This window comes from Fusarium flagelliforme (assembly GCF_020744385.1).
Source record: "Fusarium flagelliforme strain FIESC 12 MPI-CAGE-AA-0113 chromosome Unknown B0J16scaffold_3, whole genome shotgun sequence".
NCBI classification, from domain to species: domain Eukaryota; kingdom Fungi; phylum Ascomycota; class Sordariomycetes; order Hypocreales; family Nectriaceae; genus Fusarium; species Fusarium flagelliforme.
Window position 1 is genome coordinate 502,819 of NW_025763505.1, and position 17,228 is coordinate 520,046.

General features: G+C 48.5%; 6 protein-coding genes across 6 annotated transcripts; 1 reads left to right on the forward strand and 5 right to left on the reverse strand.

Annotated features, from left to right (window-relative positions):
- Positions 1-90: 90 nt before the first annotated feature.
- On the reverse strand, positions 91-1,184 carry B0J16DRAFT_370178 (uncharacterized protein). Its single transcript, XM_046130348.1, has 2 exons — positions 744-1,184; positions 91-698 (listed from the first exon to the last, which is right to left on the reverse strand). The coding sequence occupies exons 1-2, from the start codon at positions 1,139-1,141 to the stop codon at positions 146-148; spliced, it is 951 nt and encodes a 316-aa protein (XP_045984109.1). The 5' UTR covers positions 1,142-1,184; the 3' UTR covers positions 91-145.
- A 655-nt stretch (positions 1,185-1,839) lies between these two features.
- B0J16DRAFT_336590 (uncharacterized protein) lies at positions 1,840-3,270 on the reverse strand. The gene has a single exon (XM_046127257.1). It carries the CDS (start codon positions 3,112-3,114, stop codon positions 2,098-2,100), a length of 1,017 nt encoding a protein of 338 aa, XP_045984110.1. The 5' UTR covers positions 3,115-3,270; the 3' UTR covers positions 1,840-2,097.
- A 2,712-nt stretch (positions 3,271-5,982) lies between these two features.
- On the reverse strand, positions 5,983-6,993 carry B0J16DRAFT_317864 (uncharacterized protein; the record flags this gene model as incomplete). The annotated part of the gene is made up of 1 exon (XM_046125398.1): positions 5,983-6,993. The coding sequence occupies one exon, from the start codon at positions 6,991-6,993 to the stop codon at positions 5,983-5,985; it is 1,011 nt and encodes a 336-aa protein (XP_045984111.1).
- Positions 6,994-7,432: 439 nt separating this feature from the next.
- On the reverse strand, positions 7,433-9,490 carry B0J16DRAFT_88963 (aspartic peptidase domain-containing protein). Its single transcript, XM_046134634.1, has 3 exons — positions 8,704-9,490; positions 8,534-8,657; positions 7,433-8,485 (listed from the first exon to the last, which is right to left on the reverse strand). Exons 1-3 carry the CDS (start codon positions 9,230-9,232, stop codon positions 7,606-7,608), a joined length of 1,533 nt encoding a protein of 510 aa, XP_045984112.1. The 5' UTR covers positions 9,233-9,490; the 3' UTR covers positions 7,433-7,605.
- Positions 9,491-10,952: 1,462 nt separating this feature from the next.
- Positions 10,953-13,161, forward strand: B0J16DRAFT_88986 (RIO1 family-domain-containing protein). The gene is made up of 2 exons (XM_046134635.1): positions 10,953-12,614; positions 12,679-13,161. Exons 1-2 carry the CDS (start codon positions 11,076-11,078, stop codon positions 12,784-12,786), a joined length of 1,647 nt encoding a protein of 548 aa, XP_045984113.1. The 5' UTR covers positions 10,953-11,075; the 3' UTR covers positions 12,787-13,161.
- A 156-nt stretch (positions 13,162-13,317) lies between these two features.
- B0J16DRAFT_336599 (fungal-specific transcription factor domain-containing protein) lies at positions 13,318-16,659 on the reverse strand. The gene is made up of 8 exons (XM_046127258.1): positions 16,084-16,659; positions 15,763-16,026; positions 15,468-15,711; positions 15,124-15,411; positions 14,823-15,074; positions 13,885-14,778; positions 13,693-13,820; positions 13,318-13,634 (listed from the first exon to the last, which is right to left on the reverse strand). Exons 1-8 carry the CDS (start codon positions 16,181-16,183, stop codon positions 13,537-13,539), a joined length of 2,268 nt encoding a protein of 755 aa, XP_045984114.1. The 5' UTR covers positions 16,184-16,659; the 3' UTR covers positions 13,318-13,536.
- Between the last annotated feature and the right edge of the window lie 569 nt (positions 16,660-17,228).

Genomic DNA, 17,228 nt, shown 5'->3' on the forward strand with positions numbered 1-17,228 from the left:
AACCACGGTTCACAGCGTCACTTGGTATACACAGAAGTTCTGTTTAGACTTGGTCAGACAGATTCTATGCAAAGACTAACAAGCATCACATCCAATCTCTATCTATATATCCTTTACCACCATTTCTTAAACTTCCACCCAAGTTTCATAGCTCATCCTTCTCATCAAACTCCCTCTGCAACTGCATCGCCACTCCCAAAGCCGCAAATCCTCCCATATGCATAGCCTGCATAACACTCCTCATCATAGTCGCCGCATCACCGCCCGCAAAACACCCCTTAACAGCAGTCTCATTCCACGGCGCCTCAACCTTGACCTCTCCTGAAGGAGCCATCTCAAGACCAAGCTGTTCCGCGAAGGGTGCAGCTTGCACGACGTTCGGATGATTGACCACGAAACCCTCTACTTTGGAAGTTCCATCTTCGAAGGTGATTTTTACAGAAGGACCACCGTTGATGAGTGAGAATGATGTTATCTTTCGGTCATCGTAGTATACTTTTGTGCTGTGGACTTTGGATTGTATGATGGGTATGAGGGAGGGGGAGGAGTTGGTGTAGACTGTTACTGAGTTGGAGAGTCGTTTGGCCATGGGTGTTACGTGCGCGAGCATGTCTGCGTTGGAAATCATGCCGCCTGCAAAGACACCAACGGACTCTGCACCACGTTCCTCAAAGCCATGACAATAAAGACAATGGAAGCTATCACAGTTAGCATCATACTTCCTCATCAAGGACTTCACTTACATTCCCTTCCCCCAACAATCCTCATACCCCTTCGGTAACCCCTCAAAAACATCCCTCACACCAGTTCCTAGACCAAGCTTCCTCCCCTTGTACACACTTCCCTCAGAATCAACAGCTTCAAACACACCGTCATCTGTTTTGCGAACGGTAGATACAGTAGCAGACTTGAACTCAACGCTTTCATAGCGCTTTTCTAAGTCCTCGCGGGCTTTGGCGCGGAATGAAGCTGGATCGACGTGGTCGAAGCCTAGCACGTTGTGCATGTGCTTTGTAGGGGCGTTGCGGTAGATGCCTGAGTCGAGGATGAGGATGGAGTAGACTTGACGGGCAAGGGTCGTTGCCATTGAGAGGCCGGCTGGGCCACCGCCGATAATGAGAACGTCGTACAGTTTGGACATGTTGAGAGTGAGTATTTGTGTGTGTGGTGGTGTTTTGATGATTGTTGGACTTGTTGACGCTTTTGTATTCATTACGGAGAGATCTGAAAGGCTCCGCTCGGAGACTTTGGGTATCTAGTCTGCGGTTAGATAAAAAGAAGCCGACGATGGGTTGCGCAACATGAGTCCATTCTTGTATTAGTGGTAAGAAACACATGTTATTATTGGCCTTGAGGACTTTTATTGCTTCAATTGATGACTGGGCTGTGAGAACCCGGGCGACTCTTCAACCTCTGCAGCACTACCATGGTGTCATTGTCGCACCTAGATGGTAAGAATTGATTCCAAATCTATGGCAAGAATAATTTTACTATTCTGAGATCCAACTTTCGACTATAATGAAGCCTAAGTGTCAATTCTAAGTTGGTGATGTCTTGTGGTTGGTGTGCTGATGATTACAGTTGGGGACATACCATGAGTGTCAATTGCTGACAGCACGACTCATCATCCAAGAGTCACATTCATCGCAACAAGGGTGCTATGAGAACAGTCAGAGATTAGTTGAATAGGTTACTAGGAACATTTGCACGGAAATCAAATTTGGTCTGCACATCAATTGAAATGAGATCCAACGGCAAGCACCGTATCTACGCCTGTCGCGACAGATAACGGAGACTTACATGCTTCACAACATGCATCTTATGTCACTCAAATAAACAAATCATTGGTATCCCACGTTCAGAACAAGTCTGAACATCAATTGCACACTATATACTAGGTATAAAAAAGCCCGGCCGGACTATACAAAAAAGAGAGGCTATCGCTAACAATGCAAGCAGGTTTCATCCAGCCACGATGCTCAAGCAAAAGCGAGCACCAGTAACCACATCAATCACACCAACTAAGAATCCGCAGGTAGTGCCGTGGTTTAAGAGGACCAGTCCGCGATGAGGCTCTCCCATCGTCAATCGGACCTGCTACGAGTCGTCACCCAGCACTACCCACGCATCAGAAGTCGGCGTCGCCGCACTATCAAACACTTCCCTCTGAGAAGGTAAATCGTCAAGTTCACTATCCGAAAAGCAATCGTAGTCTGTGAGTATCTCGTCAGAGATCAAGTCGGGTGGTTGCGATGTATCCACGTCGAAACTGGGTTGGGAGCCGTCGAGCTCGTAGATTACGCGCAGTGGTGCGACGGTGCGTGTTGGCGGGAGGGATTCGTCGGAGGAAGCAGAGAGGAGTTGAGCGATGGTTTGATCACCGCCTAGATCTGTAAAAGACAGATCTAGATGGAGAGGGGAGTTGAAGCTGAAGCTTTGGGAACGCTTCTTGCGGGATGTTTTGGCGGGTTTGATGGAGTAGACGGGTTCTTCGTGCTTGATACTATCAAGGCTGAAGCCCTCGCCACGGACCTGCTCATCATCGTACAACAAGCCCATGCGATATAACTCGGCTACTTCATCATCCTCACTCAAAGGCATTTTACGTCCGAGATAAACATTCCCTCTCGCAGTAGACGCATCGCGGAAAGCCTCTTCTCTTTCAAGCGTAGGACGTCTCACGAGACGATATCGGTCGCTAGGGAGAGGAGTCTGGCTTTGCGCCAGATCCCTCCCCTCCAACTCATCCGAAGTTCCCAATCCTTTGGACCGGGGATTGCAACTCCGACGGATGTGACTCCATCGAGGATGCACGCGTGCTAGACTTCCACAAGAAATCTCATAATGCAGGATCTTTTCGAGCTCGGGACGTGTGGTCGGTGTATCCTGTTGACCGCAGCGGCGGCAAGTAGTTGGACCGCGATATGAAGTCGTGCAGTGAAAGCCCGTGTCGCGACAGATGTTGGAGCCTTTGTATTGAGATTGACGTTTGGCTGTTGCGCGGACGAAGTGATTACGGGTTATTTGCGAAGGAGATTTGATCACTGGATCTGGGGTGATGGGAAAGTGCTTAGAGGGAAGATCCCCAGGACTATCGTGTAATAACAAGTCCATGATGGATTAAACTTATAAGGTGAGATGAAGTGTCGGGGTAAGAATTAGATGATGTGTCTTTTCAAGCAAAGGGCGTGATAAGGCGTGCTAAATACAAAGGGCACGCAAGATTAGTTTAAAAGAATATGGGAGAGATATCTGGAAGAGTCTCGAGGAGGTAGGACTTTCGCCTTTATTAGTATTGTATCATCTGCGATATGGTTGTGATTGGCTGAGGGAGGAGTCATATGGCGTACTAGTGAGACACTATCATGGTATTACACTCACTTGGTACCTAAACTAGGCACTCCTACTAGGCACTGCCGCTTGTAATCGGAGGCTACTGCTGTTGCTCATAGTGACCAACCGTGACGTGACTCACTGCTTAATCCGGGAGATAACCGAGTGGCGCAGTGACCCTTCACCCTTTCACCCGTCTTCAGCCTGGTTTCCTCACTCTCAACGAATAAGACGCCATGGCATTTACAAGCACCTCTACAGATAAGCAGGTTTCCGAAAAGAATGCCTTATCTTGAGAGGCGCATGATGATTCTCAACGTGGGGAGGCTCGTGATTGAATCGTGATTGGGTCTCACGGGGGATATGCCAACAAAGAGGGTGTCGTCATTTGACAGATGTACCTTTTTGGTGTGGCGCAGTGTAGAAGGTACTTATAGCTGCCTGGTAGGAATGGGCTTCTACCAAGGTTCTTCGTTCGGCTGACCTGCGTGGGCCAAGACAGAATAAACCTGGGGAATCTCATTTCTGAAACAGATTGGGCGCATAATCACGATGTATAAATTTATTGGCAGGTTGTTGTTTGATCACCCGCTTGTGCAGAAAGTTGGTCTAACCAACGGTATGCGTAGGATAAAGGCACGATGCAAGATAAGACTGTTCTATCGGTTGCAGGCGGCTGATGATAAGAGATTCCCCAACAAGGTAATCCTGATAACACCCCGGATTGTTCGGGCGGGCACCCAATCGGGGACTGGCAACTGAGATTCACTGCACTTTTAACCTCTGTCGGGGTGCTGTATGGTGCTGTATGAAGCATGCTTACAGCGACGGGAGCTATGCGAACGGTGCTTGCCGCTTCTTCACTGCAATTTTAACCTCTGTCGGGGTGGCTCATGAAGTCCTTATGACAAGGAACAGGGTCCAAGTTTTCACTGCAGTTTTAACGCCCGCCGAGGCACAGGTTTCTAATGCTGCATAAATCATGTTCTACCAAGGCATCAAAGACATGAACCAGACGGGTTGACAGGCTACTACTCAATAACCCTGCGCTACAAGGAAACCTGCTGGATTGCTTCATATCCATTCTTTGCTTTTTGCTCTGCCTAACAGTACTTTCCTCTACGGATAGTGTACTAATTTTACTGCATTTTTACATTCTGTCAAGGTCTTTCAAGGCACTACATTACTTATTCTTTAAGACTTCAGGACGTGAAGCTACATCTTAGCCAAATTGAAGCCGATTCGTGTATGTGACTGCATAGATGTCGCCTAGGAAAAACAGCAGAAAGCTTGTGCAAAATCAGCCTGATTTCGCTTTCACTGCAATTCTAATCTCTGTCGGGGTGATGCACAAACCATGCTTTCACTTGGAGACAGGGACGTAAACTGGGCGGGCTTGGATAACCCTGCGATGATGGGGGAATCTACTGGTATTTATAGCTATTACCTGCGAGCCTTATGCTTCACTGCAATTTTAACCTCTGTCGGGGTGGTTCATGGTGCTCCATAAAGCATGCATTCAGTTGAGGAACGTACAGTAAACTAAGCCACCGAAGTCCTGTTAACCGATATTCCCGGTTTTATTCACGAACCTGTGCTGACAACCTTCACTGCAAATTTAACCCCTCTCAGGCCGTCAAGATGTTGATGGCAAGGCAGATCCTCTATGTATGAAGTCCAAAGAAGATACCCATAGGGTAATCCAACTAGCCCCAGTGCAACACCGTAAACTGGGCGGGCATCGATAGCCCTGCTATACAAGAGACACTGGTTCGAAGTTTTGCAAACCGGTGTTTCCGATCTTATTCACGAACGAGGTTCGCAGGTATTGTATTGGCCCACTTGGTTCGCAACTTTCACTGCAGTTTTGACCCTCGCCGAGGCAAAGTGGCCAGGGTATCCAACTGGTGTATGGACTTCGACGTGAAGTTGTACTTTAACCACACTCAAGCTGCTTCGTGTAACTTTTGACGTCGCTCTTCGTCATAAACATAAAGGTTGTCGATAAAAAATCAGCCTTACTGTACTGTCCTCTTTCACTGCAATTTTAACCCCCCTCAAGCCGTTGGTGTTAATTGTGAGGCGGACACTTTATGTACAAAGCCCAAAGTAGACATCTATTAACCATAGGGTAATCCAACTAGCCGCAGTGCAACACGGTAAACTGGATGGACTTTAATAGCCCTGCCGTACAAGGGAAACTGGTTCAAAGTCCTGATAACCGATATGTCCGATCTTATTCGCAAATGAGCCTTATGTCTTTCACTGCAGTTTAACCCCCGCCGAGGTAAAGTGACCAGAGCATCCAACTGGTGTATGGTCAACGACGTGAAGCTGTCTCTTCAAACTCAAGCTGCTGTGTGTAACTGTATTGGTAGATTCCCGTTCAGGCGGCGGGATTCTCCACTTTGCGCTTCATCGCAAATTTAACCCCCATCGAGGTGTTGTGTACCTTCGATGAACACCTTGACGGCTCAACAGGGGTTAAAATTGCAGTGAACCTTCAGTCCATTGGCTGCCTGCAAGGAGCAAGAAACACTTTATGTACAAAGCTCAAAGCAGACATCCATCAACCATAGGGTAACCACAGTCCTACCATACACAACCACCATCACATCTCAACTTCCATAACCAATAACCAGAATCAATTTACTCATCTGACCCAACCTTGAAATCCATCATCTCGATATACTTCTTAACATCCGTAACTTCAATCCCCCGCTGCACATTAACAGTCCCGCTCTTATCCCACGCCACACCCCGTCCCTGTGCAAATGTATCCCTATACTTAACCATCATACCGCCATGCTCCTCCATCTGCTTCTTCAACGTCTCCAGATCCCACAGCTCGCGCTTAAACTCAACGCCAAAATGAGCTTCTAACAAATCCGCCAGACGAGCGTAGGAAATAGTGTCGCCGGCTGTGTAAACAACTTGATGGCTGATACCTCGTGGCTCAAGGATGACTTCGACTGTTAAACGACCGATGTCTTCGGGCGTAGTAACCGTGATTTCGTTCTCCCAACTTCCTAAAGCCCGGACAGTTCTGTGTTGGAGATCAACGACGCCGAAATCAGGGAGGAATAGAAAACTCATGAATAAACCTGTAGAAACAATCGTCCAGTCCACAGCACTCTGAGCACGCAATTTCTTGCGAACCTGTAACTGCTCATCGAATAAATCCTGCGAACTACCCTCCCCAATAATATCATAATCCATACCAAACTGCCACGGAAAATAACGCTTGACTCCCGCTTCCAGCACAGCGTCTACAAGTTTGACTTGTGTTCCCGCGGGTAATCCCATGCCATTGCAGCAAACCACAACATCGTACTTGGCGAAAATAGCCGCTAGATCAGAAATGCTAGCAGAGACTACGTCGGCTGCTTCGGTCCTGACGTGCAAGGCCCGGATGCGCTGGATGAGCTTCTTCTTTTCTGGGGCGGCGGAGTCGAGGGTGGCCTGGCGGACTAGCACGGAAATGCGCTGGGTCTGGTTCTGCCGCTTGGATAAAGCTTCGAGAACGCAAAGACCAAGTTCTCCGGCGCCTAGGATGAGGATGTTTGACATAGTTGGGTTGTTGAGACGGTTCAGGGCTTGGAGGTTCTCTGTTGAGAGTTCAAGAGGCGTTCCTTGTTCTTCGTCTTGGTTGTATGACATAGTGATAGACTTTACGGATGACAGTTGGGATATTTAAACTATTCGTTATTACGTCGTTTCACTTCCACGTTTTTCGGTACTCAGGGAATCATGGAGGCTCAATGCATGACAGCGGATCCTTGAATGAGGGGAACGAATGAGGTCTCGATAGACCCTGAATCATTTATCTCCATGTCAGCTTTCCCCAAACTCCGCGATCCCCATTTTCGAATTTGTAAGACAAGTTCTGACATAATCACAAAACAAGGTTGGATGCCAAGCTCCTGATCCACATGACCAACTCCAAATCAATACCCGGGTCAAATTCCAACGACAAGCGCCATTCCAGGGGCAAACATGACAAATGCGGACAAAGTCTAATAGAGTTTATTTCATTTCTACCCGAAAATATTGAAACTTGAGAAATGTTGATGAAAAAGGGCTGGTCGCAGTATTAAACTTTCAGCTAAGAATAACGGTAAATGAATGAACAGGCACCAAGACCCGTCGCTCAACAAAAACGCCCACGCTTCCCAATGCAAACATCATGATTTTCAGAACTTTCTTTTTTCCAAATGTTCTAGCTAGTAAAAGGGTGAACGAATGAAGTAAGTGTAAGTGAAACAAAGGAAATCATGCCGTGAGGGTATTCTTGTTGGCGAATCCGACTCGGTTTTGTTTGAGGTCGAAGACGACGAATTGGGCCTTGAGGAGGATATCTCCCAAGATGGCGAAGCCGATACCTTCGGAACTCTGGATACCACCGTAGCAGACCTTGTCGGTGAGACGACCATAGTTAATGTAGTGGCCAGGGACCTTGCCGCGGTACTTGCCAAAGCCAAAGTAAAAGCTGGGCAACTTGGCTGTGCATGGGAAAACCCAAACACCGTAGTCTTGGTCGATGTAAGAGCCCTTAACTTTCTTGTAATAAAACTTGACAAGCTTTTCAGGCAAGAGAAGGAGCGTAGTGCCGGTGTCGACGATGGCTGAGTACTTCCACTTGTGCCATGGGGCTCCTTGAGCAACGCGGTAGCCCTCGATGTCGATCTGCCACCAAGGACTGTCCTTGGTCACTTTAGCAAACCCCACGGTTCCGTAGTATTCGTTTTGGTTGATGAAGCCAAAGTTGTAGTTTCCAGCCGAACCCTTCTGAAGATTGGCTGTAAAGACTGGGATGTCCAAGTCATTCTGGACCCTGTCAAAGTATGTTTGTTGAGCTGTAGGTCGAACAGTGTTGAGACTCGACATGGCTAGGCCCATGATGCCATGAGCAAATTTGTCTGAGGAAATTCCTTCGGAGACTTCAGTAGCGGACTGCACAGCCATGTTATTGACATAGGTGCCTCCAACTCGCACGATGTCCGTGTAGACAATACCACTAGCACCAGTACCATCACCATATCTGATGCTCCAAGTCTGGCCATTAAGACGCTTGCTTGACTTTGACTTGTCGGGGTTGTAGAGAATGTGACCCGCCTGGTCAGGTTGATATGTATCGGTGGAAAAGACCCAGCTGCCAAATGTCAGAATGAATCCGTTCACAATGTGAAAGTCAACTTACAGGTCAGAAGAGCCGGTATCAAAGTTCAAGTAGGTTGTTTGTCTCGGGTTACCGATTTGAACAGGGACAACGTATTGTGAATCGTAGTATTGGGGAGGTGTTGCTGCAGCAGTACCCTTCAATCCTAGAAGGTGTTAGGTTGGTTCGTTGATAGGCAATGAAATACTTACCAAGTTTATTCTTGACAATAGCTGCCTCGCTGTTGGCAATCTGCTGAAGCTTCTTGTTGGGCAATGGTTTGCGATATTTGTTGTATGCATGAATGAGAGCAATCTCTGCATGAGGCTTCTTGTAGTTTTCGTTTGTGAGTTGATCAAGTTGAACCTTCTCTCCTTTGGCCCGTGGCATAAGGTGAGGGTGTTCATCGAAATCAATAGCCCGACCCTTCAAACCCTTGCCCATCTCTATCTCTTCTTGTTCTTCAGGGTCGATACTCCTCTCTGCAATTCCATCGAGAGGGTCTTCAGGGTGGTCCCCGAAAGCATCCTTCACCTCGTAGACATCCCCCGACGCGCGAGCTGCAAGAGCCCTAGATGCCTCAACCTCAGGGCTTACAGACCTCTCTGCTATCCCGTCCAAGGGATCTTCTGGATGATCTCCAAAAGCATCCTTCACCTCATAAACATCACCGCGGATTTCATGAGGAATACCCGTACTACAGCCGGCAAGTAGAAGGAAAGAAACCGTGCTGAATCTCATCGTGAAAGGTGGGTTATTGGAAAAGAGCTGTGATCGTAGTCAAGAGGTGAAATTAGAAAGAAGGGATGTGGCCTGATATTTCAAGACAATGGATAGTGGATGCGGGAGGCGGCTGGCAATTCCGGATTGAGGCCAAAGTCGTTTTCCAGGCACTTCGAGATCTCTAGTATGGCAGTCTGGGCAAGCCCCGGGCTAAGTGAAGCCATTTCGGAGAGCTTAACCTGGAATGTGGTCCTTGTAAAGCATGGTTTTGTATGGAATGCTCCTGATTGTAGTTTAGTATGGTATGCCATTTGCATTCCGTATGCATGGGACTAGACATTTTAGACTCTGTTATGGATGCCACGAGTTGCGGCAACAGACCCATGGCCGAGACATGGCTGAAAATGGCTTGGTATGTCTGGTCTTGGTTCCTGGTTCCTGCGTCTGATTTGTCTGAGTTTTCCCCGGTCCTGCAGGGTCTCCGTATTGACGTTGAAGGCGCTGCTGATTCGATTGTCAGGGTCCCGACTTTGCCTATAACAAAAGCAAATCGACCAGACTGTCAACGACGATGGCTTGCCTGCTATTCCTGTTGTAGCGATCGACAAACATCTTGACCATGATCAGACGACAATGATGAAAGACCCTTGATAGATCACTAGATCTGCAACAATGTCGGTTTGATCTCTGCCCGAAATTCAAGACATCGCCGATGCCTAGCACCGTACCTGCATACTTCTGGCATATGACGTTTGTGAACAATGACATTATCGTTGCGCTTCTTGGTGATCCATTGTCCTTGGCAGGGCTCAGTTGGGTTAAGACACTTCGTAACAGAATGAGCCCTTTCTCAGGTATCAACTATGATGCCGGATACCCATAGGATTAGTGAACTGTGATACCCATAGATCAGTGTGCCAACATGGCCCAAGCTCTCTTACCTTTGGGGCCATCCAAATTTGTTACCTTTTCGGGAGCTGTCACCTCTTAGACTCATGATCTAAGCCTTTAATGCAATGTTCGCGGAAGAGCGGTTCAAGCCTTTGCGCCTCATGGCCCAGTTTAACAAGGTCTCGGACCCTCGCTTGAGGTGCCAAAGAATGCACTGACTCAATAATGATGCCAACGGCAGGTGAATTGTACCACTGAGTCGTCGAGGACAATGCTCCGAAGGGAGAAAGGTGGCTGGTCAGTGCTTGACAAAGGGTCGGTCCATTCCGCATTGAGGCTCTTGACTTTGGTCGATACCTTCCATTATTGTTTGTTGTGTTCAACACCAAATGGAGTATCACGATCCCTTCATTGCAAGGGATGAATAGAAACAAAAATGGTGGAGTAAGAAATGATGTACAGTTGAGGGTCAAGTCATCCAATGAATGACCCATCGACTTCCTGCAAGTTACCCCTCCATGACTCACCAACAGGGCAGCAACGACCCACTAAAACTTTTGATCAAGCAGGTGACAATATTCGGGTAGTCAGGCTTTCATGAGCTTTACTGCCTGAACTTGGGGAATATTGAGGCTTCCCAGGAGGTTTTCGCACTTGTAAGACATTGAAAAATTGAATTGATACTATAATGCTTCGAAAGTCATTGAAGGACACCAAATCCATAGACAGAACATCCAGTCTGATGTAATATTGAATTGAGTTATTGAATGCCAGTGCCCAGGTCTTTTTGACAGGCCCCCGAATTAGTCCCTGTCTGGCGCTGTAGACCCTTGATAAGATAACGACTTTTTCGACCCCGCCACCCCGCGACAACTTCTCAAGGTTGCACAAAAATTCCAAAGCCTTCAATTAAATTGAACTATACGATTTTCGCTTTGCTCTCGACTCTATCGCATTGCAAATCGCAACCATGGATCCCGCCGCTCCGCACCAGCCGCCCTACACTTATACGGCGAATCAGGGCTACGAACAGACCGAAGAGATCCCCCGCGAACTACAGGCCCAAAAGGACGACGGCGCTGCCCTTGCCCAGGAGGACGATAACGACTTTGACGATATCTTTGACGACCAGGACTTTGACGACAATGAGTGGGACGCTGGCGCAGGGGACTTGACCAAGTCTTACAACAGACAGCGCAACACCAACGAGGGCGCTGCTCCTCTTCGCTCAAACCAGCAAAAGCCCACTGCCAACACTTTCGCCAGTGTTGACGACCAAGTATCAGCTCTCTCCAAGCACGCCGCCAAAATCCGACTCGACTCAGTTAAGCAAGATGGCGGTGATTCAAAGGACAAGGACAAGGCAGACCGCGCCACTAGCGACCAAGTTCTTGACCAGCGCACCCGTATGATTCTGCTACAGATGATCAACCGCGGTTTTGTCAGCGAAGTCCACGGTGCCATCTCCACAGGAAAGGAAGCCAACGTCTACGGCGCCGTTCTCCACGACGAAAACACCGGCGACGCTACCCAAAGGGCTATCAAGGTCTACAAGACTGCCATTCTGAGCTTCAAGGACAGAGAGCGTTACATCACTGGCGAGCACCGTTTCAAGGGTGGCTTTGACAAGGGTAACAACCGCAAAATGGTTAAACTTTGGGCTGAGAAGGAATTCCGTAACTTGAGGAGAATCTACAACTCTGGTATTCCTTGCCCTGAGCCCATTAGCCTTAAGCTTCACGTCCTCGTCATGGGCTTCCTTGGCGACCGTAAGGGTTGGGCGTATCCTCGTCTCCGTGACGCAACTTTGACAGGAGACGATGTTGATCAGCAGTGGCATAAGCTTTATGTTCAGCTTCTTGGCATTATGCGCAAGATTTACCAGGTCTGTCGTCTTGTTCACGCCGATTTGAGCGAGTACAACATTCTATACCACAAGGAGAAGCTCTACATTATTGATGTGTCACAAAGTGTGGAGCCGGATCACCCCCGGTCGCTTGAGTTCCTGCGTATGGATATCAAGAACGTGGGAGATTTCTTCCGCCGTAAGGGTGTTGATACCCTGGCCGATCGCGCTATCTTTAACTTCATCACTGCCCCTGAGGGTGCCGTTGAAGAGCCTGAAATGGGCAAGGCCATCGAGATTCTCTACGAGACTCGGGCTGATGCTGATGGCGAGGACAACGCTGCTCAGCAGGAAGTTGATAATGAGGTTTTCAGAAACCAGTACATTCCCCAAACATTAGAGCAGGTCTACGATATTGAGAAGGATGCTCAAAAGGTTGGAGAGGGTCAGGGTAACGATCTTGTCTACAGTAATCTTCTGCCAGACCAGGTCATTGCCCCCAAGAAGACCGATGGTGAGGAGGCCGATGGCGACCAAGAGCAAGGTTCCACATCTGATTCAGACGAGGGTGCATCCCTCTCCGGTGATGACTCGGTCAACGAGGCCGATTTCGAAAAGGGTACCCCTCGTGGTCGTCGCTTCGAAGATAAGGACGAGAAGAAGGTTTGTGACCCATATCTCATCCCCGTTCCAGTGTGACATGAACTTTACTGACCACTCATCTCAGGCCCACAAGCAAGCTGTCAAGGAAGCTAAGCGCGAGAAGCGCAAGGAGAAGATGCCCAAGCATCTCAAGAAGAAAATCGTCGCTACCTCATCCCGTCGCAAGAAATAAGCACCTTAAGCCAAACTTTACACCTCTTGCCATTTCACGCAGGGGTCCAAAAAGCCAGGCCAAAGCTCCCAAGCTCCCGAAATCTGACGGGCCTCATCCGGGGAAAGCTGTCAAACTCTCCGCCCCATGATCTCTTGGCAAAGAGAAGGGCCAAGGGAGGCAAATAAATACAAATCGTCAGAGCTCTCTTTGATCGTTCAGTACGCTGAAAAGCGTTCAGATCGCACTAACCGGGAGGTTATGCAGACCCTACATGAGGTACAGGGAATGCTAAACCGTCACGGCCGGAGGCTTCTCCGTGGCGACGAATCAATGTCTTCATCATTCGATTGCAGCTTTGCGCCCGCCAGGGGAAGGGAAAAGGGTTTGGTGTTAGTGTTATTCCTTTCGGAGTTAAAAAGAAAGGGTTCGAGGCGTTTGGATCGCCGTTCTGGTTCCTGCGTCTCGACGTAACGGTCTGGCACCCGGAATGGAAACAGTCTGGGCAGAAGAGTGAGAGCACACCAGAACAAAACAGAAAAGAGAATAACGACTTGAATATTATGTTGAAATGCCTGATGATTTGTCGCTCAGTTATTCTTACATTCAGTAAAAGTCAAGTGTCTTCCCAAGTGCCCTTGCGCCAATATAAATTCGTTAACATGCAATCTCACCTCATATCCATCATTATAAAAACTTCGTAAGAAACCTCCGGCTATAACGCACAGACTGCCGAAAGGGATGCCAGACAGGTTAAAAAGACCCTGTCAACTAAAAGTAAAACTGTTGCTGAGGCTGGCCTGGTGGCGGCTGGGCCAGGAAGTCAAAGTTCAACGAGTCCATTCCCGTATTCCAAGGGTCTGGTGATTCTAGTGGCGAATTAGCCAAGAGACTATGACAGATGAAAGAAGACGAGAAATGACATACCACCCCAGATTGATTCGTATAGGTCCATAGGAGCCATGTATTGCGTAGGATCGACATTCATTGCGTTCATGCTGTCGATGTTGAGGTTTGCGTTAGCCTGCGCCTGCATCTGTTGGCTGTAGGGGAGTCTAGTAGGGACATATTTAGAAACATGTTACATTATATGGCGAACCAACATAGGATAATACTTACCCAGCAAAGTCTTGAATCGATGCACCCCCGTTTTGCATCTCTGCCATGGCTAGAGCCGCGTCCTCACGTGGGTCAGCGCTCTGAGAGACGTTGCGAAACATAGAATTGCCATTTCCGGAATATTGTCCAGCGTTCCCAAAGGGGAACTGGGGCGTCCTGCTCCCGCTGCCGGCGGCAGAGGCGTCACCCTCCTTCTTGAGGTGCGAGGGCACGATGGAGCCGTGGTCGTAGATATTCTTCAGGGCCGTCAACGCTCTGTAGAGTGGTCCGGAAAGTTCTATATCCTTGTCGGTGGTCATTACGTGAGGCTCCGGGGAGCTAACGTCCTTGGCGGCTGTGGCAGATAGTGCAGCGATTAGGTCGCCCTGAAGCTGTCTAACCTCCGGGTCCGTCTTCGTTTCACAAAGTATACCCAGTAGCAAAGCTGATGATAGGCCATGGTACGTAAATGCCCAGCTTCTCGTGGGGATTGCTGACAATTGGTGCATTGCCAAAAACATTCGGACGGTTTCGGTTAGGTTGTCTTTGCAGCGATCCGCTAGCGTCTTTCGCTGTTCAGGCTCGAACTCACTGTCCTTGCGAAGCGCTGGACGACACGCGACAGAGATGACAAATGATGTGTGAAGACGGATGGCGTAATGTTGGAGACGGTCGAGCGCTGTCTTGCAGTTTTCCTTTACTCGTAATTGTGGTGCGGTGCGGCTTCGGAGGGTCTCTACTGCTTCGCAATCGTCAATGATTTGAGTATATGTCGAGCTCATCATATCATCGGGGTTCAAGCGACGAGAAATGATTTCCATGAGATGGTACATCGTCTCGAGGTATGAATAGTTTCCGTTTGGCGTCGGTGACATGACAGGAATCGGGCAGCAGGGGAAGTTGGTCATTGGTGATCTAGCATTGTTAGAGGTGAGCCGTCTCAGAGTAACAATACTTACCGATCAAAGGAGAGAGATGTCAAAGTGTCATGCCACACAACACTCCACCATAACCTCCTTCGAACCATCTCTTTCGATTGTGTGTTTGGTGGTGTGCAATCGCGACTTTCGTTGCGCGGTGTCCTGTGCAGACCCAATGATTGGGCAAGGCGACAGGTCAATCCCATCAGCGCCCATGAGGCTTCAGCCTTCATGTCATTGAGAAGAACAAAGCATGTAAGAAGGAGAGCTTGGATCGAGTCAAACGAGGGTCTATAATACGTCAGCCAGAGTCGTACTGTCAAGTGGCAGACAACAATACCGGAGAAGGAAATTGCCTAATCGGAGAAAATGGAACGATATTTGGATAAATCGCTGGGAGTCTCGCGTGCGGATATGGTAGGGAGATTCGTGGTATTGAGAACCGACCGCTAAAACAGCAAAGAGTATGGCGAGCCATGATGCTGTAACAGGTTTGGTCGACTTAATTCCGTTTGTCGCATTCCGTGAACGGTCTTCGAGGTAGATCATGAGTTTGCTCTCGAGGTCGTCAATGTCCATCACAAATCCCCAGAAAGGCTGCGGTATTTCCTTGTACGCCCGGAATAGTCTGCAGCTGTCAGCTTACGAATCCGGAACACCCGCAGCTATCGCGAGTGCACTTACTTCATGACCTCGCGGTCGGATGGTAATTCATTCGAGATATCTTGTGTCAGTTTTTGAAGGTGCTGGGACGACATCAACGGGAAAGGCGCCGATGTGTCCAGTCCCAGAATGGACCGCATGTCTTGTCTGATATCAAGACCTTCGCCACCTTTATGGACTGGCGAAGACTGCTCGCGCAGTAGGGCAGGAATACTATTCTGCCCAAGATATCGGTCTGGTGCCACTTCTGGCTCATCAATACTTGCTGTGGTGTTGTTAGCCAGATGGTGAGACCGGATTTCCGGATGGTCCTTACCAAGGGCGCGCGGCCAACTGTCTTGACGCTCAACCTTACGGATGGCTTCTTCGCGAGGCGCTTCCGAAAAAGAATGCGTCCTCTTGCGATTGACGACAGTTTGGCTGGTTTCTGAAGGAGCAGCCGATGCCGACGGCTTGGAAGTTGATGAACGATTGGGCTTATAGGAACATAGCCGTGGGTGTTCCCTCTTGACGCAGTTTTCACACGGTTGTTTATTGTCGCACTTAACTTTACGCTGGCGACAAGGCCAACATGCAGTACCTAACGTGATGATAAGCAACAAAGTTCCCGAATTGAGGTTATTCGCAACACTCTTACCGTAGCGAACCTTGCGATGAGAATGAATGATTCGATTGGCCTCCTCTGGAGTCAAGTCATCAATGACCACCCGCTCATCTGGACTAGGGTTTTCCGCCATGGTTAAGCGGGTTTTGGGCTCAGAATCGAGCCTCGGAGCCAAACAAAAGTCGCGATAGCAATGGCGAGGTAATGTTATGATTGCAGATGAGGGTTTACGAATGCCGAACTCCGAGAGTCTCCCATGCGCGATAGTGGGTGAGAGGGGAAAACACGGCGGTGATGGGCGGGGCCGGTTCGGCTTTCGAACGGGTGTTAGTTAAATACAGGCAGGAGGTAGAGAGATGGAGAGATGACTTGGCGGCTGATCTTTTGACCTCTTCATTCTGGTTGGTTGAAAGGGAGGGGAATTGAAGCACGAGACCGGTATTGAAGCCGACCTCCGATAAGACCGGGATAAAGAAAAGCCGATTCCGTGATGGCTAGTTCAACATACTACAGGGAGAGATAAAGACAGGAATTTACGGTGATATCTTCCATTCTTATGGTAAACTTGTTTGAGATATTAAATAGCTTATGACTCACATTTAATAGTACTAGGTCTCACTATTCCGTGTCGAAGTCTCGGTAGTCTCGATCATCTTCCATTGCCGCTCATCTTGAGATCATCCGTGTCGCATGCTCCTTCCTTCAGGGTAGAGACAAGAAAACATCACCCATTGAATGTTTTCTCCTCCACTTGTTCAGCAATTCCATTCTAACATCGACCATCATTTTTCAGTCAATCAAAATGCAACAGATCTTCTTATCACGCTTTTCTGTTCCTCCTGCTATTCATGTTTGTTCCCTTGCTACGCGCAGTGGCACAATGATTCACTGTCGGTCGTGTCTAAAATGCTTCCACCATTTCCAAAGACATGGATCCTCCATGGTACTCTATCCAATCAACATCATTTTGTGATAACAAAATCATTCTTGCATTGAACTGCATTGGACTTGATTGCTCGAAGAAGCAATTGTTATTATTGAAGTATCTTTTTGTGCTACAAGGCTGCCTGGGCATGCGCCTCGGCGGCTACAGAGATCAAGGATCTCAACGCTCGTTTCAATTGATGCGCGCACTAAACTAACTCACTCGTTTGCAGCAGAAGCTCTCCCTTACAACA